The 27,772-nt window shown below is 32.9% G+C and overlaps 3 protein-coding genes across 7 annotated transcripts in view; all 3 read left to right on the forward strand.

Moving 5' to 3' along the window:
* The first annotated feature begins 580 nt into the window (after nucleotides 1–580).
* LOC130902084 (zinc finger protein OZF-like) lies at nucleotides 581–4,986 on the forward strand. The gene is made up of 5 exons (XM_057813902.1): nucleotides 581–760; nucleotides 810–1,134; nucleotides 1,285–1,515; nucleotides 1,657–1,961; nucleotides 4,507–4,986. Exons 1-5 carry the CDS (start codon nucleotides 656–658, stop codon nucleotides 4,720–4,722), a joined length of 1,182 nt encoding a protein of 393 aa, XP_057669885.1. The 5' UTR covers nucleotides 581–655; the 3' UTR covers nucleotides 4,723–4,986.
* Nucleotides 3,288–3,772, forward strand: LOC130902085 (RING-box protein 2). Its single transcript, XM_057813903.1, has one exon. The coding sequence runs from the start codon at nucleotides 3,425–3,427 to the stop codon at nucleotides 3,770–3,772; it is 348 nt and encodes a 115-aa protein (XP_057669886.1). The 5' UTR covers nucleotides 3,288–3,424.
* A 119-nt stretch (nucleotides 4,987–5,105) lies between the features above and the next one.
* Nucleotides 5,106–27,772, forward strand: part of LOC130902083 (formin-like protein) — a 68,290-nt gene continuing 45,623 nt past the window's right edge. For 2 of the 5 annotated variants that reach the window (XM_057813897.1, XM_057813900.1), the window contains exon 1: nucleotides 8,141–8,518. The gene's annotated coding sequence lies outside the window, so the exon portion shown is untranslated. Of the gene's footprint in view, nucleotides 6,318–6,370; nucleotides 6,512–8,140; nucleotides 8,519–27,772 lie in introns of those variants that run through there. The other 3 variants (XM_057813898.1, XM_057813899.1, XM_057813901.1) reach the window with 3 other exon arrangements.

Below are 27,772 nucleotides of genomic sequence, written 5' to 3' on the forward strand. Positions count from 1 at the left end.
GAAAGATTGTTCAAAAGGAGGAAACCTGAACTCAGTAAATTTATCTAAATAAGAAAAACAAAATGAATTATTCTAAAAATTTACCCCTATAACCTTTAGAATGTTTTGTAACATAAAAAAACAATATATCTGGACCTAACTTCGGTAAAGGCGAGTGTCACATTTTTAAAATTTCACACTAGAGTAATAAATATACATCCGTCCATCTATTCGTCCGTTCATAATTTAAAAAATAAGGTAAAAACAATTTTTCATCGAATCCCCACTTTTTGTATTAAATTCTGAATATCCCCTGTATACGAGTTTAGAAGTCAACTCAAAATAAGTTGGCAACAAATAGACAGGAACAAGTAAGATTTATGAAATTTCTGAAAAAGGGGAAAAAAATTTCAATCCAAAAGCATCGGGTTGCAAAGTTCATGAAATTAAAAATTTTCCCTTGACTGCTTTCTCCATGATTGAAAAATTGTTTTTCGTATGACGGAAACTTTGGAACCATCAATTAATAATAAAAAAATGTACGACTAGTTAGCTCACTTTAGTTCAGACCATTGGTTGACAGTGAAAAGAAGAAGAGTTTAGTAAATTAAGTTTTGTTGACAAACAAGTCCCAATTTTAAAGTTCCCCATTGAGATTTTAACATTGTTATCAAAAATGGCAATTTTAATTCACAACTGTAGATTATGTCAAATAAATACAGGATCGATTCCATTACAAGAAAAATTATGTGAACTGATTTTAAAAATAACCAATATCAAGGTACATAATTATATTATTAAAACACGAGAGTATTATATTTTGGTTGCAGATAAATGAAACATCAGAACTACCAAGTACTATATGTATAAAATGTAATAATAAAATTAGAGAAATTGACCAGTTTATTAGAGATATTCAAAAAACCAATAATCACCTTCAAATGTGTATTAAGAAATATGATGATCCAACGGACGTTTTATTTAGAAAATCTTATTTTCAAAAGTATAGTGCTAAAACTGAATTTGATTTAAACGAAGTCAGTGTAAAGCAGGAACATCCCAATGATAAAAGAGAGGAGAAACAATCCAATGACATAAACTATGAATCTAACTGTTCGAGGAAATCAGTAGATCAAAAAGAGAATATAATATCAGGTAGGTACTTGTTTTTATAGTTTTTATAATATTTCTTATATATTGAAAAAATATAATTTCCATTAATATCTTTAAATTTAATTGATGTATTGAAATGAAAAAATATTTAAAAAATTTCGTTTTGATTTGGTATTGTTATTATCATTTCAGAAATTAATACCTCTATGAATAGCGAGGAAAATGAAGAAAAAGCAAAGTATCAATGTATAATGTGTGGAAAAGTGTTTGAAGATGAGCATGAGTATACATCCCATCTAGGTACTCATGATCAGTTTATTTGTAAAGTAAATAATTGCTTAAAAATATATAACTCATTGCGTTCCTTCAAGGAGCACCAAAGGAGTCACGGAGGAAAAAGGCCTTTTTTGTGTGTAATCTGTGGTAAGATGTTTCATCAATTACCTCGCATAAATATTTGGCCACCCAAAACCAATATTATATATAAAAAAATTAATAAATCATAGTATTTAACATTTTACCGATGGTTTTCTACATTCATCCGTTATGTGTTGCTTTTTTAAGGCAAAGATTTCGCTTCAAAGAAATGTCTAATTTGTCACGAAAAAACCCACGCACTTATAAAAGGTTATAAATGCGAATCTTGTAATTTGGATTTTTCCGTGAGGAGTAATCTGAGGACTCACATAAAAAAACATCACGAATATAATAGATTTTATTGTTCCCAATGTCCCAAAGAATTCATGTCGAAATGTAGTTTGGACAGACACGAAAAGATACATATTGGAATTAAGGAATTCAAATGTGAAGATTGCTCCGCTGCTTTTTACACAAAAAAAGAACTATTGAAACATCAGAAGTACCACCAGGTAAGAAATTTCATGTAACTTGATGGAAAAAAAGGATTTTATTTTTGCATATTTTAATTTTTGCACAGAAATCAAGGATTTATTAAAATCAAACTTTATGTATCCAACTTCCTTTTTATCCTTTGTCTTTTGATTGAGAACTATCCAGAATATTCGATAACTGTGTATTAATACGAGGGTTGCTATGTAATGTATGTAAAAAGTTTAGCTTCTTATATAACAGGTAATCATGTGTATTGAAATGCCCTTTTCATTAAAATTACATAACCAAGTGAAAACGTGGTAACATTATTGTAATTATTGCAATAGCAATAAATGTAAAGTATCACAGTAGAATGTTCAATGACTGTCGTTCAAGCATTACAGTTTCAAAACTTCAATCATATTGTTGTGAGTTGAATCCCATTGAATTAATCGTTACATTTAGGTGAATATTAGTTTTTGTTTTATTTGAAATGTTGAATGTGTTTCGGTAAAGGATTCAACGACGACACCTAAACATTAACAAACTATAGTTGAAGTGTGAACAGCATCTGCACCATCATTTACGACCGTAGTTTCAAACAACTGGATCCAAACGTGGCCGCAATATCTTGACGAGCGTACAGGAAAGCTAAACATTGCGATAACCAGCGAATTATCGAAATAATGGCGATTTTATTGAAACCGCTTTAACCATTAAGAAGGTCGACTTTACATAAAAAAAGTTTTTTTTTACGTGCGGTTTTCGTTACTTTAATGTTAATTCAGTTTACTTTCAATAGACCTGTAGAATTCAGGTTGCTAATTAAATTGCTTAGAATTTATATATTTCGTTTCGCTGGTTAAAAGCTTTTTGAAACAATATCAAGTTTATAAAAATCGGCCAAGCCGCACCGAATTTACAGGATTTTTTTCATAAGATGGTTCCCACTCTTCCCCATGTATTATTCGAAGAGATAGACTAAACCACGTAACGTACCCTGGTATGGGCTACTTTTATTGTAATATTTTTCCCCTAAAGCTGTAATATAATTCGTTACTGAGATATGGCCGACAGTCGTTCTTAGTTGCTCACTCTTTACATATTTTTTTTACAATCTATAAATAAATGTCCGAAATATCGGCATCTTTCCAATTCTCTTTTTTCTGCCATTATATTTATCTATGGGCGAATCTACCTTTTATCATCGTAATCCCATATATATTAGTATATTGGTTTGCTCTTGGCAGCTGCACTGGAACTGTTCTGAACTTGACCAGTGCAGGCCAGATCATGACTTGAACAGTGAACTGGGTGAACTAATTGTCTCTTGCACTGCTACTATGAAAAGCGACATTAGCACTGGTTCTGCTACAAAGAACGCTTCAGTGTAGACCTCCTGAACTGGTGCAGCTACAAAGAACAAACCTTATATAAAAAAGAAGAAGAAGAGGTAGGACTGATTTAAAGGTTACTGTGTTGATAGTTGATTATTTTTAAAATGTCAAAACCAAAGATGGCTGATGAAAACGATAACGAAAAAATGGAAATTGATGCACAAAAAAATACAGATAAAATGTTTTCTCTAAAAAAATGGAACGCCGTAGCGATGTGGAGCTGGGATGTAGAATGTGATACTTGCGCTATATGTAGAGTTCAAGTAATGGATGCTTGTTTGAGATGTCAAGCTGAGAGCAAAAAAGATTCGTATGGCAAACAAGATTGTGTCGTCGTTTGGGGAGAATGTAATCATTCATTTCATTATTGTTGTATGTCTTTGTGGGTAAAGCAAAATAATAGGTGTCCTTTATGTCAGCAGGAATGGTCGATACAAAGAATGGGAAAATAAGGTTAAGTTTTTTTTTTAAATTCTATCACTAGTTACTATTTATTACAAGCAAAGTATGTTGGAGATTTACGAAAAATTATGTATTAAATCATTCATTGACTAATTCTATAAATTTATCAATAGCTGTGACATTTTTATTGCTCCATTTGAGAAACAATATCATCTTCTTTTATTACTGAAATAATTTTTTCCTAATGAAGCTAGAGAGATGGGAGTAGTGTCATTTTACTCAGTTTTAAATGCTCTTTCTTTTTATATATAATACAACATACCTTGTTGTGAAAAATGTTTTTGAATAATCATATTCAAAATTTTGGTTTAGTCAAAAAGTGCATTTTTGAGAAGAGTGTTTTATAAGTTTTTGTATAAGTGATGTTGTATATCAAAAGAAAGAGCATTTAAAATATGTCTATAAGTTTTTTTGATAGATTTTGGAAAACTTTACATAGCTGTTATTTTTAAACCATTGAGATATTTGAATTTTTTTTTATTTACTATAAGAACAACCTTTCTACCAAATTCTGAGGGGATCAGGTTTATATCCAGTGTTGATTTGATATGTGAAATATGAGTTTTTGCATATTGGATTCCCTTATTAATAATTATTGACAAGATGCAAGATCGAATTTAGTTGAACAGTGAAGATAATAAGACTAGTTCTGTGCATTCTATTTTATGTAATACTTTTTATTTACATTCTCAATTTTACATTCTCAATTTTGTTTATATTCCAGGGAGTGAAACTACATAAGTGTGAAATTTGTTTCAAAACATTCTTTGAACGACATCATCTCACCACTCACATAAGAAGTCATAATGGCGAGCGACCATTCGTCTGTGGTAGTCCCAATTGTGGAAAATCATTTTATGATAAGCAAAAATTAAAAAGACACCAAAAATCAGTGCATATTTCCAAAGAAATCAAAATCAAGAGACAAGATATAATTTAAAGTGTTGAAATGTCTAAACTAAATTAAAGTAAAATATTGGTTTTAATCTTGGATTGTCATCATGATTTTTTTTATTAACACTACATTGGCTACAAATGGCTACATTAAGGCTAGAATAATACTGCATCTGTCTTTTAGAATTTTGAGTTTTGTATAAACTTTATTTATTTTTCTATTATTTAAATATTTTCCATTTTCCCTTATTGAATTTCTGTGTCTTACATATGTAGTGGAGTGGAATCTCAATATAATTATGAGTTTTGGTTTGTTCAGTTTTTATTAATTAATCTAATTCATAAGGTGTTTCTACTTTTTCCATTTTTTTTAATTCCTTGTTCGTTTAAAAGGTGGTGGCGTCCAATTTAGTATTAATTATTCATCCCATCCGAGTACCAGTTATTTAAATACTTCTTGAGGAAGAGTCTCGTGCCGGGGAATTTAAGATTATATGTTAAATATAAAAAAAATCCTAAACTGCATAAAGCATAATACAAAAACCAATACCTTAACCAATACAAGAGAATGAAGAGAACTATTATATATTAAAAAAAATTGTTGAAAGTAACAATCATCCTAAAATCTTGTGGAGCATCATAAAAAATCTTTCAAAACCGGAAAAACCAAGAAATGACATTAAGAAACCAAGAACAGATGAAAACAAACCATGAGAAGCAGAAACTTTCAACAATTATTTCTCGGAAATTGGTAGGGAAAATAAAAACACCAAACGGACCACTCTCAAAAAGAAAACAACACATAACAAGATTTTTATGATAAAAATTTTGCTGAATATCGTGAAAATATCATTTATTTTGACCTTTGACATTGACGTAATTTCTGGAATTGTTGGACATATTACAGTTAGGTCTGGAGATCTGGGTGGACAAATAAACAAACCTCTATGTCCTATCCACCTATCAGTGTGTGATCTAAAAAAATGCCAAACATATATGAAATAATGTATTAAGTAACCAACATACTAAACACAATGTATACACCACTATAACCAAGTTTGGCAGTTTACCTTCAGTCTCTGAAGACGATAACTTGGTTATCAAAACGCGCTTCAGACAGTGTAATTGTGAGTGGTGGTGTAAACAGTGTGTTCACCACTTTGAACTTGAATAACATTTTTTCCATACACGGAACGGACGGGAAACTTTCGAATTTTTTTCCAAATTATATATTAAAAAATTTTACTGTTTTTCAGCTTGGTGTAACTCGACTGTCTAAATAGACCAGATTGAGTCTAAAAACTATAACTTATTGATTCGACTAATATATGGAATACTTGTAAGGGGTAGTGTGACCAAAATTCAATTAAAAAGACTAACTGTTCTACAGAAATTATTTGGAAAAAAGAACGTGTGTGTATTAGATAGAATAACTTCTAGGTGGCAAAACTTCTACTAGACAAAAGCTGAAAGAAAGTTCACACCCTTTCATAACTAAATATTATAACTAGTGAAAATTGGGAAAACTAAAATCTTGAAATTGTGGCGACCATAAATATACATTTCCTCAAACAAATTTTCCCAATAAAATGATAATCCATTACCATCTGACTGACCGAAACTTGACCCAGGAAATTCCAAGTAATGTCCTTAATGTCCTTATTAATCTTCTCCGATATACCTGATACCTTTTTTAGGAAAAACCTGCTCATTGTTCCATACCCAGGTGAGACAGAGAAGCGATCAGATCTCGAGTTCCGAGATCTCAGTAAAGCTGCGCCGTTTCCAGAGACTTATCTAGCTCGACGTGGTTCCTATCCTGCTAATATATTATAGTAAGTTTAAGTTATCGAAGTTTGTTTATTGGGCTACCACCTCACTACCCTTAACACTAAGACTAGCGCTCATAACATAACATAAACCGGTAAATTAGATACTGATACGAGGTCTGTCTATTAAATTACGAGACTGGTTACGAAAAAGGGTTTTATTATAAAAATTATTCTACATTCTAATGCTCCCCTTCAATACACTCCCCTCCCTTAGCCACACACCTTTCCATACGTTTTTTCCATTGATCGAAGCAGTGCTGGAAGTCTTCTTTGGAGAAGCTATGGTTAACCGCTTCCATCGACTCAAATCGGGTACCTTTCAAAGCAGATTTTATCTTCGGAAACAAAAAAAGTCGGACGGGGCCGAATCTGGTGAGTACGAGTACTGGAGTGTGCCCTTACTGACCAAATACTGCTTCACAGATAGCGCGTTGGTCTGGTGCGAAATCCGGTCGTTTTTTACGAACTCGTTCTAGCAGTGTTGCCAAAACTAACAAATAGTAAGTCTGGTTGACAGTCTGATCCTCTGGAACCAATTCAGTTATCATTATACCATTAAAGTCGAAAAAAACGATCAACATTGTCTAAAATTTTTATTTGCTGGTTTAGCGCTTCCATCGACTCAAATCGACACCCTTTCAACGCAGATTTTATCTTTGGAAACAAAAAAAAAGTCGCACGGTGCCGAATCTGGTGAGTACGAGTACTGCAGTGCGCCCTTACTGGCTAATACTGCTTCACAGATAGCGCGTTGTGCAAAATCGGGCCGTTTTTTACCAACTCGTTCTAGCGGTGTTGCCAAAATTGACAAATAGTAAGTCTGGTTGACAGTCTGACCATTTGGAACCAAATCAGTCATCATTATACCATTAATATCGAAAAAAAAAACGATCAAAATCACCTTGAATTTTGATTTGTTCTCTCGCCCTTCACTAAAGCGCTTACACCACGCAAAAACACGCGTACGAGATAGAGAATTATCCCCATAGGCCTCTTGCAATAATTTATAACACGCAGTCGTTTTAACGAGAAATTTGAGATTGGTACGTTGCTCCACGAGAAAAAAACACGTTCCCATCAAAACGCCACTGCACAAATACTATAATAGTGACGGAAACGTCTTTTTATGGGACGTGCACAGACAAGATATGATCTAGGGCGCCTTCTAGGCGTGCGGTCTCGTTATTTAATAACCAGACCCCGTATAACACGTTTGTTTTTTAAAGGGCGAGTGGTTGTTGGCAGCCACCTCCTCGAGGTGACTTCTAGTTCTAATATTTCGTTCATTACAAGAAAATATGAGGTAACAGCTACTTTATTCGAGTTTCGCTATTATTTTTTCTACTTATATTCGTTTAAATTGATACTTTATTATGCGATACGTCATTATTATGATATTTCTAGTCGAATGATCGATAGTGATTACGATTAACCCTGTAGAATAATATAAGTAAAAATTTAACTCAATATTTATGATAGTTTGGACTGGATGCGTTCATGACATTCAATGTAATAATTCAATTAAGTATGGTACAAATTATTATCCAAACAAATCTAATAAGAACGCAAGATAAATCTACGTTATTATTTTTTCTACTTGTCCGCTACGTTCGCGTCGTTGTCGCAAGTAGTGGCGGAACCCGTCAGCCTCCGGGGCCACTGCCCACGCTTTGTTTCGCTCCTAACCTCCACTTAACGTCGAAGAAGGCGCTGTTCCACGGTACAGGACGGTCAGAGAAGTGAAAGTAAGCGGGCAGTCCACTTCTCGCGATTCAACGTGAACGTTTTATCTAGTGCCGGTTCGAAAATACGCGGAAAGGGTGCTTTTCGTAAGTTACACGCTTAATTTCGATAACTTCCATTTAATAGCGCACCACGATATTCGATGCGCTAAAGCGCCTTTGGACTCTGAAGGCGCCCGAACGTGCATGTGTATATAAGTGTTGGTGGATTGTTCAGTGTGTGTATATATAATACGGTAAAATACGAATTTTCAAACTACATATAAAAGTGAGTAAATTTAAATAGAAATGTATAAAAAAATAAATATCATTTATTCAAATAATTCTTCAAGCTTTATGAACTAAATCGTCGGGTGACTAACTGAGAAAAAGACAATGGGCTTCAGTTTCGGCAATTGCTTCTTCATTTAAACCAAATTTCTTACCTTTTGAGATCAGCGAATAGCCAGTAGTCACTGGGGTCCAGATCTGGACTATACGGTGGATGAGGAAGCAATTTAACCATCGTTGTTATCGACTTGGGAATCGCTGTATTGTCTTAGTGAAATAGTAGTTTTTTTCTTCGACATATGAGGCCGTTTTTCCTTGATTTTTGTATTACAACAACTCTAGATAGTATTCCCTATCGATTGTCTCTTCCTTTTGGAGAATAATATTCCATGCTCATCCCAAAATAATGCAGTCCACTCAGATGATGATCGTTTCATCTATTGACTCAAAAAAAATCTTATTTATTACGTGTAAACATTTCCAAACACTGCCCTGAGTCATCAACGCGTTGTTTTTGATCGACTGTAGGTAAACGCGGCCCACTCTTTGAAAAAATCTTTCTCGAGGTTTAATGTTCGTGTATAATTGTGAATTCGCATTCTTCCAATATCTTTACGACTTCAGCTATGTCACGCAGTTTTCAATTTACGATTAGATGTTACCAATTCGTGGAGTTTTTAGATGTTTTCTGGAGTAACAACCTTAATTGGACGACCAGAACCAAACTTCTCGGTTATATCATGTTCTATACATAAGTACTGTGTCTGCTCTGAGTTTATTTCCAGTCCCCATTTATCGTATTCTTACTTTAGCTCGCGTGCCATGTATTCTAAGTCATCTCTGTCGTTTGCACATATTACCTGATCATTTAGAAATTGGAGGGTGTATAAACAGGTGTCATCGTCGATTTGGATCCCCATTACTTTCCATTTCCTCTTTCAAGTTGTTAGAGCTTTTGAAATATATATTTTGAAACTTTTTGATGAGTTGCAGCTCCCTCGTCTCATATATTTGTTGACTGTGGATGTTTCCAATATTTTATTTTCGATTTTTACCGCAGATTATGAGGGTATGGTTAATGTTTGTATTCTGAAGAGCTTTCCATAATTTTGATATTGGTATATGTTATCGTAGGCCTTTTGTGAATGTATAAACATACTGGTGTACTGGTCTATCTCTTTCTCTATCAACTGCTTTAAAAAGAACACGTTGTCTGTACTGGATCTTCCAGTTCGAAATCCAGTTTGTTCTTCTTCTTCGTGATTAGTGTATATAACAGATTCTTAATTCAGTATATAAACTATTAATATGGAAAATAAATAAAGCATGCAAAATCACGTTCACCCTAAAAAGGTAGTGAAATGTTGAGAAATTAGTTTTAATTAAATATAATTTGTAAATTCCTTTCATGCCCATAAATTTCTTACTCCTTTGCAACTTAAGATTACGTGGGTTAATATTCCATCCTTGACCGATATTCTGTTTATTTTTCTCTTACTGTAAATAATTGGTGTGCTGTACTTACAACCGTTCGTTATTTGCTTATTCAATTTACTTTTTCGAAATGTATTGATTTGTTCCTTATGTTTGTTGTACAAGGTGATTTGGAAAAGTTATAATCAGATGGAAACGAGTGATTCAATATTAAAAATATAGAGTTCAATTCATTCTATTTAATCTCAAACTTTGTTCAAAAATTCATATACGGCTGCTCGCGTTAGTTTACTGTTGATTCGTTAATTTTATATTCACAGAAGTTCAAAAAACTATTTATAGACGTCTTCGTGAAGATATGTAAAATATTTGTGAGTCATCGCAACGTCTTTCCGATATTGGAACTTTTCACTCGACGCTGGCCATTTCCGAACAAATATTACCATTCATTTTGTAGAACAGTGATTTTAAAATTAGAGAAACGATGATTTTAAGTGTGTCATCTTATTTTGTTATTATAGGGGAGAATGGAGAAACAGAAAACTCTTAAGGAATTTGTCAAATTCCTCGTAAGATGGTGCCTTATCACCAAAAGTCGAAGCGATTTAATCGACACACTGTTGTTGGTTCAATCTACGTCAAAAATTGTCACTTAGTAGCAACCCTCGAATTTAATACCACTCTGCACCAACACAATTTCTCTTTGCCTGACGGATGTTTCGGTAACCAAGTTATAGGCTCCGGAAACTGAAGGTAACCTATTAACTTGGATTACCTTTTATGTACTGAATTTTCCCAACCAATGAAAATGGCGCGAAAATAATTCTAGCGGGAAAACCTCTTCGGCCGAAATCTCCACTTTTATTCCCCATTTAAAGCAGACCTAATACTTATTGATTTTGACCAACCTTTGACCCTTTGTCCCTATTTAATCTATTATTAAATTTAGTTATATCAAGTATATCAACTTATGGCTGTCCCGAACGCTCGTCGTCGAGCATGTCTAAATTCAGCTGCTCAACATTTTACGGTCGTAAATTAAAGTGCAGTTTCCGTACAATTCCTTTAAAATTACTTTAAAAAATGGAATCTCTCAACGCATAAACCTAATTAAGTCCCAAAATTACGCTGAACAAAGTTTTAGAAGAACGTAACTAGATTGGAGCAGTAGCTGGTTGACAGGGGCGCGGAAGAGGCGGCCCGCCCCGGGTTTCCGATCTTGGAGGGCCCCAAATGCCTTCCCTGATGAAAACCTAAACATACCTAACCTAACCTAAACAAGACTTTAAAATTGTGCCGAGATATTAGTTGTTAAATCTCTAGAGAAATTATTTCATTCATCTTCACAAAGATGGCAATTACTGAAAGAGAAAACTGGAAAAAAATTAAAACGTTTATCGGATACTCGCTGGAGTGCTCATTACGAGTCAGTAAAAGTTGTAAAAGAAACATTTTCAAGATCCAACAAAAGCAAATCTATATAAAAGATCAGGAGCAAGCCTGTTCCTGCCGGCTGTTTGTGATTTTACCTTTCTAACCTATATACAATTTTGGCTTTCTATACTGGAGGGAGTAAATTTAGTTCAACAATATTTGCAGTCCCCAAAAATGACTCTGGATGCAGGAATCACCAAACTAAACGCCTTTAATTGAGTATTTAGTGACCGAACGAACCAATATTGTAGACAATGCTGTAATTTTTGGTATAAAAAAATGCAACATCGAGAAGAATTATTGAAACAAAGTTTATGCCAGAAGCTTCAGATGGCGCTCTGGCTGTAGCAGTTGACTATGTGAAACAAATTTATGATGAATTTGACAAGGAGCAAGTTTTCCAAGAAATAAAAAGGTGCCGCAGGCATGTAAAAGTAGTATGGACGTTGCTGTCAAATGGAGAGTCCAACAAATCCTTCAATTTATAATAAAATGGGACATCAGTGAAAATCGAATATCGCTTATACTTCAGTACTTTTTGACCATTTGCAAGTTTTCTAAACTTAAACTGATTAAAAATTATCTTCGATCTGAAATGGGTCAAGAACGATTGGCTAATCTAGCCTTGATACATATAAATGTGAGCTGAGTAAAAAGCTTGTGAAATTACATGCTTTAAAGCTGGTGGGCCTCATTCAGCTTTGCCGCCCCGAGCTTCTGACGGGCTTAGTCCGCCACTGGATTGGAGGAAACACTTACTAGGAAACTGTTTGTTGAAATTTACGTTATGGCGTTAACTTGATATATCTTCTAAAATCTTGAAAAATGATAAGATATTATGACAACAATATCATTTCAAGTAACTAGCGATATATCTCGTTAAAGTATCTTGTTATAAGGAATTGTCATCAAAAGAATTGCCTTTAAAAATCAAAATTTCAAAACATCAGCTTTTTTTATGCTGGACTCTGATTATTTGGAAGTATTTCATAAATTTTGGACTCAATACTCAAAAGAATGAATTAAGTAAATGAAATATTGGTATCTAGTAAATAAAAACTTTATAATATTATATTTGGATTTGATCCTATAGAAAACCTTTAATGATTTTCGTATTCTATCCGCCATCATTTTTGATCAATACTGTGCACGTCAGAAAAATGATCAAAGTTCAAGGAGAGAATCAGTACGTTAAGATTTGTACCCAAATATATTAGCCTTAATTATAAATGATTCGATTAACATCATCGTATTTTTTCATTTAGTAAAAAACACTGGGAGCGTTCGAAACCTATAATTATCATTTATTTGAACAATATAGTTCTAAACGAAGGTTTTTATAAGTTTGAAAATAATAATAAATCGAATAATAGTTATAAATAATAATAAGAAGGAAATTAGGAAACATACCCTTCAGCTTGAAAAAACTATCAAAAAAAGAAGATCCAAAAAATGCAGAAGGAAGACAGAACACCAACTAACACAACGAAAATATAAATAAAAATTTCGAACAAAAATGGCTCATAAAAAAGACACCAACAACAAAGAGCTGCAGTCGACCAAAACATCGATGATTTTTCATTTAATGAACATCGATGCCTGATAATAATCGGAAGAAAATCATCGATATTTTGAAACATCGATGTTTTCCTAAAAGAACAAAAAAGGAATAAAAAAACAATTAAGATCATATTTTCATGAAAATATGAAAGAAACGTTGTAAATTATTTGATTTTTCTGTTTGTAAATTAACTGATTTTGCTTAATAGCTAATAGGGAAATACAAGATTTTGTTTCTCCAAAATTCATTGGTAAAGATAATCCTGAAATGAATTTTCAAAGTCGAAAACGAAACCCAGTTATTTTTAATGTGTAATTAGCTGTATTACCTAATTAAAAATCATCTGTATTTTTTCACTCGTTATTACACAAAAATAATTAGGTGAAAAATAAGGTTATGAGCTTCAAAACAAACTTTATTAAAAAAGAAATAAAGTTTACAATTTAAGTTGTAATAATAATTAAAAACAATATAGAACAATTGATCAATTAATAATAAAAAGATAAAAAATTTTCAATAAAAATATTGGGTATTAAATATCCCAAAATTTGTAATCTAGTTCATGCAGAAAAATAAGTTTCGCAGCCATATCCTCTGAGAGAGCTCAAAATCAGACCTGCTCGGGAGAATAGACGCTCAGATGGAACGGAAGTGGCGATTACAGACACATATTTGAAAACTACTTGAAAAATATCATTTCTAGAACGCCAGAGGGCTCTGCTGAATCTTCTCGTTTTGGATTTATCTATCGATTGTTTCTTTTTTTGCCAAGCGCTCTGAATTCACTCAAAACGTACACCCGTGTTCCACAACCTTCTTTATTCATTCAAATAATGAAATAATTAGTCTTGGCTAATTTGAAATTTATTAATTGAAGTAGCTTTTCATCAACTAGGAATTATTGAAACTACCAAAACATCGATGTTTATTTAAAACCATCGATTGCTGCAAAACATCGATGTTTCCGTGAAACCATCGATACCATCCCTATATATTTGCGTAGTTAGCGAACGGACTGGTCAAAGAAGAAACATAAACACTTATATCTGCAGCAGAGCATGAATCTTTCGAACTTAATAATATAAAACAATAATTATAAAGTCAGGTAATGATTGTTATGGGGAAATGATACGTCTTTAACACAGCTTTTTAACTACGCTTTTCTATCACGTGAATAATACGTCGGCGATGATATTCGTTATGACTAATAATCCAAAGGTCGGTCTTTTATGAATTGATAGTTAAAAAAGAAATTCGACTTTCCAAATTGTTTTTATTTTATTTATTTGATTAACATCAACAATTTAACAAAACTCTATTGATAATAATATCGATATACTGTTATAAAATACAAAATTAATATTTGCCATCATTCATTCATCATTATTATGCCGTTTAATTTCTTGGATTATAACTAGTGCTTTGTACGCCTTTGTATTCCTTTATTGGGATGGTATCTTCTTCGATTTGGTTTCTCCAGATGTTTTTTTTATCTGCCTTCGACTCTTGGACATTGATGTATCCATTGCATTATCTTCCTCGCCATTTCTGTAGGTTTCCTTCTCATGGTATGTCCTGCGCTATTCAATCTTTGTGCTTTTATATATCTTCTCCTCCTAATTCTTCTTCTATTTCTTGATTTGCCATCATTCATTCATCATTATTATGCCGTTTAATTTCTTGGATTATAACTAGTGCTTTGTACGCCTTTGTATTCCTTTATTGGGATGGTATCTTCTTCGATTTGGTTTCTCCAGATGTTTTTTTTATCTGCCTTCGACTCTTGGACATTGATGTATCCATTGCATTATCTTCCTCGCCATTTCTGTAGGTTTCCTTCTCATGGTATGTCCTGCGCTATTCAATCTTTGTGCTTTTATATATCTTCTCCTCCTAATTCTTCTTCTATTTCTTGATTTGCCATCATTCATTCATCATTATTATGCCGTTCAATTTCTTGGATTATTACTAGTGCTTTGTACGCCTACAAATTCCTTTATTGGGATGGTATCTTCTTCGATTTGGTTTCTCCAGATGTTTTTTTATCTGCCTCCGACTCTTGGACATTGATGTATCCATTGCATTATCTTCCTCGCCATTTCTGTAGGTTTCCTTCTCATGGTATGTCCTGCGCTATTCAATCTTTGTGATTTTATATATCTTCTCCTCCTAATTCTTCTTCTATTTCTTGATTTGCCATCATTCATTCATCATTATTATGCCGTTTAATTTCTTGGATTATAACTAGTGCTTTGTACGCCTTTGTATTCCTTTATTGGGATGGTATCTTCTTCGATTTGGTTTCTCCAGATGTTTTTTTTATCTGCCTTCGACTCTTGGACATTGATGTATCCATTGCATTATCTTCCTCGCCATTTCTGTAGGTTTCCTTCTCATGGTATGTCCTGCGCTATTCAATCTTTGTGCTTTTATATATCTTCTCCTCCTAATTCTTCTTCTATTTCTTGATTTGCCATCATTCATTCATCATTATTATGCCGTTCAATTTCTTGGATTATTACTAGTGCTTTGTACGCCTACAAATTCCTTTATTGGGATGGTATCTTCTTCGATTTGGTTTCTCCAGATGTTTTTTTATCTGCCTCCGACTCTTGGACATTGATGTATCCATTGCATTATCTTCCTCGCCATTTCTGTAGGTTTCCTTCTCATGGTATGTCCTGCGCTATTCAATCTTTGTGCTTTTATATATCTTCTCCTCCTAATTCTTCTTCTATTTCTTGATTTGCCATCATTCATTCATCATTATTATGCCGTTCAATTTCTTGGATTATTACTAGTGCTTTGTACGCCTACAAATTCCTTTATTGGGATGGTATCTTCTTCGATTTGGTTTCTCCAGATGTTTTTTTTATCTGCCTCCGACTCTTGGACATTGATGTATCCATTGCATTATCTTCCTCGCCATTTCTGTAGGTTTCCTTCTCATGGTATGTCCTGCGCTATTCAATCTTTGTGCTTTTATATATCTTCTCCTCCTAATTCTTCTTCTATTTCTTGATTTGCCATCATTCATTCATCATTATTATGCCGTTCAATTTCTTGGATTATTACTAGTGCTTTGTACGCCTACAAATTCCTTTATTGGGATGGTATCTTCTTCGATTTGGTTTCTCCAGATGTTTTTTTATCTGCATTGCATTATCTTCCTCGCCATTTCTGTAGGGTCCTGCGCTATTCCTCCTCCTAATTCTTCTTCTATTTCTTGATTTGCCATACAATCAGAAATTGTAGCAGCAATTAACTAAATATTTGTTTGTAAACTTAAAGGATGTGAGGATTTTCTTGTCGATGTAAAATTAAAAATCCTTTTTTATGTTTGATTTCAATCGTAATTAGCTGAAACAGTACTAACTAATCCATGAAATATACAATCGACTATAAAAAAACGACATCAATTCGAAAAGGAAAAAACGTTAATAATTAATTTTTTATTATTAATGTGCCTACGCATAATTAAAATTGTTGATTGCTTCTTCGCATATTAAAAATTCAATAAAAAATGAACTTTGTGTTTTGATATTCATGAAGTGAGTAATAATATTTATTGTTATGCCTCTTACTGCAGAAGATGAACACGTATGCCCACATAAATTACTATCCACATTCATGAGAAATCGTGTTTAGATGGAAATTGAAAATAGCGAAAGGTGACAAGGCCTTGTAGGTATTCCCGCTTCAATATAATAGAGTCCTTCAAGTACGGAGCTTATTCTAATATAAAATTTGCATTTTGTGATACAAAAACTTAATGAGATTTAACTTTTATATAATAGTCTCAATATTTGGTAAAACCGGCTCCGAATTCGGAAAATCCGGAATACAAGAAGGAATAAAGAAGAAAAAACAAGAGTAAGAGAAGCGAACCAGACATGTTGGGAAGAATTCCGGAGAAGAACTGAACTAAGAATATGATAATAACATTAACATTAACAAAAAAAATGTTGGCTTAACATAAAAGCATTGGGAGGAAAGAAAAATAAGGAGATACAACGAAATAAATATATACAAACAAAAACAGACCAAACATACATCATGACAGACGAGGAATAAAGAGGAAATACAAATAAAAGAGAAAGAAATCATCTATGGAGAGGTCAAAGAGGCAGTACGGAGAATTAAAATGAACAAAGCCTGCAGAAATCCGGAGGTCAGAAACAAATTGCGAAAACTACAGACCAATATGCTCAATTTAAACGTTGTACTAACTGGGACTAAACTACAATAATAAACAACGAAAATATAATTCACAGTTAGAGAATAATAAACAAATAACCTGGTACTAGATGGCATTAGTGGTGGCTAGCACCGGCAACTAGCAAGAAGAATTATTTCATAAAATGTTTTCGAAATAAATATTTAAAATCGCACATCTAAATGAAATAAAACTCTGCCACTGAATGTCGATGTATTATGATGTCATCGAAATTTCAAACAAGTGTTTTAACGAGTCAAACAACATTTCGTTTTTATGCTCAATACAGTCAACTGACCCGAAAAAAGAACACAGATTGGATTACCTTTTCAGTGGAGGCTGCTAAATATTAAATTACATTTTATATCAACAGGTTTCGCATTCGACTTCTCTTTCTTTGTTAGTCTGTATAAAAATAAATTCTTAGAAAAAAATAACGTATGTAAATCTTTACGCCTACTGCAAGATATATGGTAATATTTTTATACTATTTATTAATCAAGAAATAAATCTAATGGAATTATTGTCAACAAGTATATTTATCTTATTTAAATTATGTATGTTCACGATTAATTTACAATTATTCAATGACTCTCAATGCAGTCTATAAAGTCAATAATCACCAACCACCAAAAAAATATTTGTATGTGGTTCTCCCACCATTGTTTTCCTGTAACTTTTCCATACTAATAAGTCGTTGTGTCCTTCAGTTCCATCACATACCAATCCCCTAAACTTGAGTCTACATCCCTGATCTCCAATGTATATTTCAGTTCTTTGAGCTGCGTCTTCTTCTTCAAAGCTTGCATACAGTATTCGATTTGACCTCTCTCCAATTCAATTCTAATTCCATTTCTTATTGTTGTTGTCATATATATGCCCCAAAAATTTGACGTTTCAACCTGTTCTTTATCAAAATATGTGATAAAGACTGCAACGGGTCTCATTTGTTTATAGTAATATCAACACTGCAATTAGAACAGTTCTTCTTGTGAAGTTGGCGATTTTCTTGAAGCATCTTAACATGCACTGTTGCTACTTGAAGATGGTACTAGATCAGAATGATATTTGAAGATGTTGCAGCTGTTGTTACAACAAGAAACTCATCACAACAGTAGGTTAGGTTTCACAAATTGAAAACGAAGATGACTTATCACTGTTATTTAAAAGGATTCTTTAAAAAATCTGGGAGTTTTCGATATTAAATTACAAGCATAACGTAGAAAAAGTCATGAAATTGGAGACTCTTAGAATTAGGCTTAAGTGTTAATTGAGCAACACCCATCAATTATCTATAATACACATTTTTTTTTAGTCAGCCGACTATTACAAGTTGACATTTCCCATACCACACTTGAGATGATTTACTCCTAATGACTTAATGACTGTTGAAATTCAATTATAACGCTAATAAATACTTAATTAGTACTTTCTTTGTTACTATTATCTGGTTACAGATTGCGTGCAGATGCTAAACGGAAAATAATTTGCTACTCAAATTAATTTAATGTACCCCAATGAAAATAAACCATCAAAATTTAATGGGTTGTATACACGACTCTCTTCGTTAGAAATGTTATATAATTAATACAGTTAAATATCATATGACATTGAGAAAAATTGTAGTCGAAAAGATAAATTCTTAGAATCGTCTTTACTCTAATTAATCTGTTTCTAAATTAATGTTATTGATGTGGCTTACGAACAATAATGTTACAAATAGTTTTATATAATTTCTAGTTGTACATCAACTATTATTCATTTGAATTTTTTCGTCATGATTTGCTATAATTTCTTCCATTTTTGTAATCCGATCAGTTGTCATACTTGTTGAAAGTTTAGTCACAATGCTATAGGCCGGTTCACGCTTGTTGTATTACGTTGTCGCGATTGTATTACAAAATACAAAATATGCGTGCCAGAGATTTTCGAAAAAATCAGGGAAACCAATCACAGAAAACAAATCATTCTCCATCTACGAAAATGCCGGCTCTAAGTTAAGACAAAAACTTTTCTGAACAGTCCAATCATCGATTTGATGGGTCATCCGCTGTGTAGCCCTTGTTTGACACTTGATGATTTCTGAATGAATTGCGAGGTCAACGATTTTCTACATCTGAAGAAGCGGTTGATGCGTTTTGTATAAAATATAATAATCTCGCTATTTTCTACGAGATCTGGCTATTAAAATAACGAAACTGGTTACGAAAAAGGGTTTTACTATAAGATTTTTCTACATTCCCCTTCAATATACTCCATCCCCTCGCCACATATCTTTTCATACGTTTTTTTTATTAATCTAAGCAATGTTGGAAGTCTTCTTTGGAGAAGCTCTTGTTTACCGCACTTGATGCAAGAGGTTTTGGTCAGGAGTCAGATTTTTTGGCACCAACTTCACACGGACTTTCGTCATGTGGAATTCCGCGTGTAAAAACGTTTCTTTATCGACGTTTACAGCCTCGGCAATCATCCGTATGCTCATTCGACAATCTGCACGCACAATTTGGTTGATTTTGGTCACTGTTTCCGAAGTTGAAACGGTCACAAGTCGACCTGGGCGCTGGGCATCTTCAGTGCTCTCTCGGCCACCACTAAAGCGCTTACACCATTCAAAAACACACGCACGAGATAGAGAATTGTCTCCATAGGCCACTTGCAACAATTTATACCACTCAGTCGGAGTTTTTTTTTCAATTTAACCCGTTTTTTGTCACACATGGTTTTCGGTACGAGAGAAAAACAACAAATACTATAATTCTGACGGAAACGTGTTTTGAGATGTGCATATTCCAGATATCTAGATACCCCACCCGTCTAGGGCGCCCTCTAGGCGCGCAGTCTCGTTATTTAATAGCCAGACCTCGTACAATCTGGATTAGATTGATATTAAAACAAAATAAAAACTCAAGACATGAAGTCGTTGTTATTTATGGTTGATTTAATTTAACCACACTTGAATCAGGAGTAACAACCACATAATCGTGAAACAATTATGTAAAATTACGATTGCACATCTCAGTGAATGAATAACAAGAACAAACAGCAAGGTGTGTAAGCTTATTATGCACTTTGTTGTGTGTGTGTGTGTGGAGTTAACTGCTATATACCTTGTGGAACTTTAGTATCGCAGAAATTTAATCAGTTGTAGTAAAACGACAATTATATAGAATTTCTATCACACTACACTACAATATACAGTGAACAAGAATAATGAAACTTTTTATAACTATACTGAGGTGTCAAATAAATATTTTTGTGCCTTTTTGAGATAAGTTCATCGATAATTAATTAATTATAATTGGAGACCTATGGAACCCTTGTTTCTTTGATAAGAAGATAAGGCAATTAATCAATTTTATCTATTGTAAGTTTTTATTCCTTTCAATTTTTTAACGCCAGATATTTTCCACTCCGATGCTTCGTCGCTTTTGAATAATAAACACGAAAAGCAATAAAATCAAACAGTTTTAACAGAAGTTTTTATTTATTTCCTCGAAGTTCACATACATATGTATTCGGAATCAATACATTTGGTGTCAAACGCCAAATATTTTTGATTTCAATTTTATTTTTTTGGAAAAAAAATATACGGGCTTTACATTTTGTAAGTTAATGTCCGACATTCGATGAAAATTCGTGTTTCAACGCCGATTTTCATGTTCGCGAGCTACTAGTGCACAAATTTCATGTGCACACGGCCTTAAGCAGCGAAAGTGAGGGGGTTTGACCAATATTGCGATGTACAAGGAACTTATGCGACTTAAAGTTTGGTTTCTTAATAATAATTGATAAAAAGAGTTATCAAAATAATGACAGTACAGAATTTAATATTTTATCCAATAGGAGGTATCAAATTTGTGAAATTAATTGAGAAATCGCCGCTGGGTTAAAGTAAATGTTTTTAGATATACCGCAACCAATTTATAATAACTGGGCTCTTCTTATTCATATCATGTACATAAAAATTATGGAGTTATGTTAGGAATTAATTTTTATAGCCATAATTTTTTGTAGTTTCCATAATTCAATATTCTTATTCCCTTTTGTGGTAACTTCTTAACAGTAAACGTGTTTTTTATTATTTAATCCTTACTGCATTCTTTTAATTAATTTTTTTTATCTTTTTGCGATCTAAAAGATGAAGCAGCATTGACTACTTTTAATTTTGGAAATACCTTTGTGAAAATAACTTTCTGAAAATCATTAATGGTTTTTATTCACCCTCTGCGTCCATATATTTAAAGATACTAGCTATCAATTCACGAGGACTCAAAAATCTGGATGCATTGAAAAACAGAAAGGATTTGGACATTTTGTCAATTTTGTGCATATATATTTTCATGTAGTTAAGTTTTGAACTTCATACTACGGTCCTCGAGAAGATTTTATACGAAATGCATATTTTGCATATTGGACAGACAAAGACGTCTGTTAATGTTTGGTTCAAAGAGCACATTTAAAATGTGGAAGGACTCAAAAATCTGGATGCATTGAAAAACAGAAAGGATTTGGACATTTTGTCAATTTTTTGCATATATATTTTCATGTAGTTAAGTTTTGAACTTCATACTACGGTCCTCGAGAAGATTTTATACGAAATGCATATTTTGCATATTGGACAGACAAAGACCTCTGTTAATGTCTGGTTCAAAGAGCACATTTAAAATGTGGAAGGACTCAAAAATCTGGACGCATTGAAAAACAGAAAGGATTTGGACATTTTGTCAATTTTTTGCATATATATTTTCATGTAGTTAAGTTTTGAACTTCATACTACGGTCCTCGAGAAGATTTTATACGAAATGCATATTTTGCATATTGGACAGACAAAGACGTCTGTTAATGTCTGGTTCAAAGAGCACACTTAAAATGTGGAAGGACTCAAAAATCTGGATGCATTGAAAAACAGAAAGGATTTGGACATTTTGTCAATTTTTTGCATATATATTTGAATGTAGTTAAGTTTTGAACTTCATACTACGGTCCTCGAGAAGATTTTATACGAAATGCATATTTTGCATATTGGACAGACAAAGACGTCTGTTAATGTCTGGTTCAAAGAGCACACTTAAAATGTGGAAGGATTCAAAAATCTGGATGCATTGAAAAACAGAAAGGATTTGGACATTTTGTCAATTTTTTGCATATATATTTTCATGTAGTTAAGTTTTGAACTTCATACTACGGTCCTCGAGAAGATTTTATACGAAATGCATATTGGACAGACAAAGACGTCTGTTAATGTCTGGTTCAAAGAGCACACTTAAAATGTGGAAGGATTCAAAAATCTGGATGCATTGAAAAACAGAAAGGATTTGGACATTTTGTCAATTTTTTGCATATATATTTTCATGTAGTTAAGTTTTGAACTTCATACTACGGTCCTCGAGAAGATTTTATACGAAATGCATATTGGACAGACAAAGACGTCTGTTAATGTCTGGTTCAAAGAGCACACTTAAAATGTGGAAGGATTCAAAAATCTGGATGCATTGAAAAACAGAAAGGATTTGGACATTTTGTCAATTTTTTGCATATATATTTGAATGTTTAACTGAATTTATTAATTCTTCAGAAAAAATGATTGTCCTAATGCAAATCGTTATGATCTAGATCGAGGCTTTACTGTTTCACAAAACAAATATGTTATCGCAGCTGGTTTGGATTAATTAATGCAGTTTTTAAAACATGTATTTTAGTAACAATATTCATGGGTTTTGTTTAAAAAATACTTGCGTGCAACTTCAGTATTTTCATAAATCGATGAAAATTACTTTTCCTGGTAGTTACAATGAAACTATGCCGCAGTAATAAATTTTAATTTCCTGTGTATATGGAATAACATCGAGCAAAATAATGATGTATATTTTCAATTTTTTAGTCAAAAAGTTTTTTAAATTCATAGATAAATGTATGTCAATGTTAATGTAGAATTACTAGCTGTGATAAAGCTTGATGCAACGATTATTAATAATATGCGTTATTACTACACTTTAAATATTGTAATAAATTATATGATTCATGTCCTGTTTAGGAAGAAAGTATAGAAAATTGTCCTTTTCTTTTGTTATAAAATCATTGATCGACAAATAGAAGATGTCAAAATGTACCAATATGAGAATTTCAAAGAAGAAAAGGATTCGTGGGTATATAGGAAAGAGCAAGGCTATTTTTATATATATTCCTGATAGTATAAGTTCTAAATGAGGGTGGACAAAGAAAGTAGAGTTTTCCGAAACTTTGCAAAGAGACTTCAACGATAATAGCGAAGATATAAAATCATATATAAGAATTACATCGAAACAGTGAGAAGTTCGGAAAAGGGAAACACAAACATAAAGAAAACAAAACAAAAATAACGCAACTGGCAAAATAACCAAAGATTCTTAAAATAGATATATAAATCTCAAACTTCAGGAGCAGAGACCACTTCGGAAAATTGCACCAGTCTATAGGATGAGCGACTTGCGAGAGTTGAGAGTTGCCATTGCATTCTGAACAGTTTCTCTCTATCTGCAGAAAGGTGTGGAAGGATACGCCTCAACCACGGATTTGATATCTTTCGCTGGAATAACCGCTTCAACGGAAAGGTAACCAATAGAGCTGGAAAAGCGGCATCTTTACCGTGCATCCAGTAATTATCCGAGCAGTTGCCGGTGTTGATAGCTAACTTAATAGATCACGAACTTTTTGTTTATATTTTTATATTTCTTGGCTCTTTTCAGAGCTATGTCATAAACCGCGTAATCATAGAAAGAAAATTTGATTATGTTTGTAAAAATTTCCAATATTCTAAATGAATTTTCGAGGCGTGCAACACATTTGAGTACGTTACAATACAATGAAATGTTTATCATTGCTGTATATTGTATTTATTGTAACTTTCGAAAGGTAATTGATTGAAATTAGTTATGGATATATTTTGGATACGGATAAATCGGGAAAATGTCAAAGCTGTGAATGAGTAAACGAAATTTTGATACCTGGGATTAAAAAGGAATAGAAGGAAGGTTTGTACAGCTACGTCCTCCTCCGCGAAGTCATGACCAGCGGCCATTGCACAAAGAACACAGATACCAGAGATCTTTGGCTGATTCCGGAAAATATTTAGAGTTTGGCGATAGTCAAAAATATTTTTCACCTAACAGAGTCATTATTCTGAATAAACATGTTTTAAAAACAAATAATTAAGATGTAAATACATATATCTGTTACCTCAGATGTATGAAAATATTATTTAGTGACTTTATTGATAATGTATTCCATAAGTGAGATTCTGGTTTATTTTAACTTAAGTTCCTTCAGACGTATGGAGAAGTATATCATGAATCGGACAAACTTTACGGCACGATGCATATCAATATTTCACGAAAATGTTTATTTCATTCAACCACTTTCTTAGATATTCAAATGTACTTCGAAAGCGCTTTCTTTGGATTTATATACGACACTTTAATAATGACTTATGGTAGTATCGCCTCTCTAAACAACTATACGATCGTTTTTACATTAATTAACTCACCAATTACAACGTTTTGAAAATGTTAAGATACTTTATAGAGCAGCGTCGATGATTTTCAAAACCAAAATAATAGTAGGATGAAACCCATTGGGAAAGGGAGAGAATATCACAAAAATGGAAGGAACAGGCGGTCTGAGGTTGGAAAGATGTGGGGGTGAGCTTTTAAGGATAAAAAATTCGATTTTTCAGTTGGCTATGATATATATGTCAAAAATTGACATTTGACAATGACATGACGTGACAATAGGGACTTTATTGTTTTTTGACTTAGTTTGGTACATTTTTTGATGTTTTGAACAATTTGTCAGGGCGGCAACTTACGAAAACAACCTTGGAGCGGTTCAATCGCACGGGTTCAATTAATTATGAAAAGTATGGAAGATTAAAAACTTCTTTTAAGGAGAATAAAATTAATGTTTTGCTGACAGTTACTTATAACCTATACACAAGTGTAAGTCGTATCTCCAGCGAACAAGAACTGACGGTGAAGTGTGCGAAAAATCGACTAAAATAACTTGCAACAGGAATTAACTGATGATGATTTTGAGAAAAGACTAGCATTTGATAGGATTTTAGGAAAAGTTAATGAGCAGAAAGACTTTTCCGACTGGGTTATATTTGGAGATTAAGCCTTGTTTAATTAAATAGTTGTGTCAAAAGGCAAAACTTTCATTATTATTTATCAACAAATCCATATCTATAATGGACACACAGTTTATTGGGAGGTTAAATGCTGAAATGTATTTAGATTCCCTACTAAACCAATTACTCCTTTTAATGGAATAAATTCAACTTTGTACACGTGAAAGGATGTAGCTTTTGCTTGATGATGCGTCTGTTCACGCTAATCGATTCATTGTTGGTGGTTTGGTTTATTAGTAGTTCTTTTCGTGACGATGAGCCCAGAAACTCTGGTTCATTATTTAGAATTATTTCTTTCAGTCTGCCGTTGCCTGAAAGTTTAATTTCAGCTTTGAGCAACCACAAAATCACCCCCATCTTCGTCCCCTCAATCTTTGATTAGAATTCAAGTATCCGGTGGTTCAATATATCGCCGTAAGCAATTTCTAGAGATTTAATTAGTCAAGCCTCCAAATAGATAAATTAAACATCTAGCGTTACTAAATAAACTGATAGCACATGCCGAAACTCCGCGCCATGACACCATATTTTGTAATCTTAACATAACGAATAATATATTTCAAATTTTTATTTATAATTTAACAATTAACGGTCACAGTAATGTACTTGCACAAAATTTGGGTTCATAGAATTTTTTTGAACTTACAAGTTAACAAGGTAACTAGGTTCTGTTTGTTTTTTTCGACTGCTTCAAATAAAAAACAGACGCAGTGAAAAAAGATTACAGCGAAAAGATTTAGGGCAGAGGTGTCAAACTCAATTTTGCAGAGGGCCATATATTAAATTTTGAATTCATAGGTGGGCCAGATTGAAAATAAAAGTATATAAAATACGGTTGTTAAAAATTATATCAAAGTTATAAAAGATACCTGACTACAGATAATGCGTGCTGCATGCTTTTTAAATTCCGGGTAATTATCCAAACTCTTGAAATATTGTGTTACAAAATGTTAGAGCGTTAATCTCATGAAATTTTTCTTTCAAAATACTATCCGACTGAAGATCTATCAACTTCATTTGCAACTGAACTGGTGCCTGTGAAGCTTCAGAATTGAATGGATTATTGAAAAGTGTGAAAGTCTTCAAAACCATTGTTGAGAATATTCATCTAATTTTTTTGGTTAGCTAGCCAAATGTTTTTAAATGAGAGAAATGGTCCAAAGTTTGATTTTTCACCTAATTTTCCCACAGCCTCAACTTTGTTTCAAAAGCTTGAATATATGAATACATGTGAGTGATAATCAGATTTTTACCCTGTAACTTTATATTCAGATCAGTCATATGTACCAAAAAGACACAATCAATCCACCAGTCATCGTCATGATCAATTGGTTTGCCTTTTTCTAACACGAAAGCTTGAATATGGTCACGTAATGCAAAAAATCTTTCTAAAACTACTCCTCGACTGAGCTAACGAAATTATAGGTTGCATGACGTGGTCCATTTTTGAATGTTTGGATGCTAATGAGTCCTGATGAATTATACAGTGAAATCTCACAAAATTCCCTGTTGTTTTCTGTTTTAATTTAGTTACAACGCCGTAGACTTGAGAGTACGAGTATTTAAAAAATCCGTAGAGGAATCGAATGAAGTCTAAAAGCTCTAAAAACCATTATTCTTCTTTCTGTGACGCATTGCGATCGCGGGCCTCATTGATACGGCCTCGGGGCCGGAAGCGGCCCGCGGGCCGTATCTTCGATATAGACGCTAGACTTAATAGATTAATTGACATCAGTTAATCAGTATAGTCGAATATAATAGCACAGATAAAGAGTAGATTTTTGGAATGAAATATTAAATGTAAAATTAATCGAATAAACAAATGTCCGCCTATTAATCAGCCGCGAACTTAATTAAATCAATTTCAAACGGTTTATTTGCGTCGCTTAGTCTGGCTATTTATAGTCCCACAAGAATTATTCAGTAAACAAATTAATCCTTTTCTTAATGGGGTTAAAAGGAACCCTGCCATCATAAACATATTCCTCGAAGAACGATTATTGGTTCTAATTAAGTAAGATTTTGGTATAGTAGTAGAACTTATAATGGTTTAGTATTTTGCTTTAGGTAGTTCTAGGAAATGTCTTCATTCTCATTTTATTACTAAATGATTTGAATTATCGTATTCATTATTTTTTAATGCTTAACAAATTATTAAAAACATGTCGTGGAAATAAATTAAATGAATTATTTCAGCCGTAATTATTAACCCTGCGTTTTTCCGAAATCTGGGAATACTTCTGTTATTCTGTCTTGTTATTTTATAACTATGTCATCAATTCTTCTCATACAATCGATTCACTTAATTTTATGGGGCTATTTTTCCAAATTTTCAGTCGATTCCCACAAACTGTTTTAAACTAATTTCGTTCGGTTCTAAGAAAGAAGAATGACTTATTTATTTGTTTATTTCAGTTTAATGTGCCTCGACTGCGCTGATCAT

This window comes from Diorhabda carinulata, chromosome X (assembly GCF_026250575.1).
Source record: "Diorhabda carinulata isolate Delta chromosome X, icDioCari1.1, whole genome shotgun sequence".
NCBI lineage: Eukaryota > Metazoa > Arthropoda > Insecta > Coleoptera > Chrysomelidae > Diorhabda > Diorhabda carinulata.

What these genes read in the sequence shown, in the direction of transcription:
- LOC130902084 (XM_057813902.1), top strand. Translation starts at nt 656, where the DNA reads ATGGCAATTTTAATTCACAACTGTAGATTATGTCAAATAAATACAGGA. An exon ending in AAAAGAGAATATAATATCAG is followed by an intron (nt 1,135 to 1,284) that starts GTAGGTACTTGT and finishes TTATCATTTCAG; the next exon opens with AAATTAATACCTCTATGAAT. An exon ending in AACATCAGAAGTACCACCAG is followed by an intron (nt 1,962 to 4,506) that starts GTAAGAAATTTC and finishes TTTATATTCCAG; the next exon opens with GGAGTGAAACTACATAAGTG.
- LOC130902085 (XM_057813903.1), top strand. Translation starts at nt 3,425, where the DNA reads ATGTCAAAACCAAAGATGGCTGATGAAAACGATAACGAAAAAATGGAA.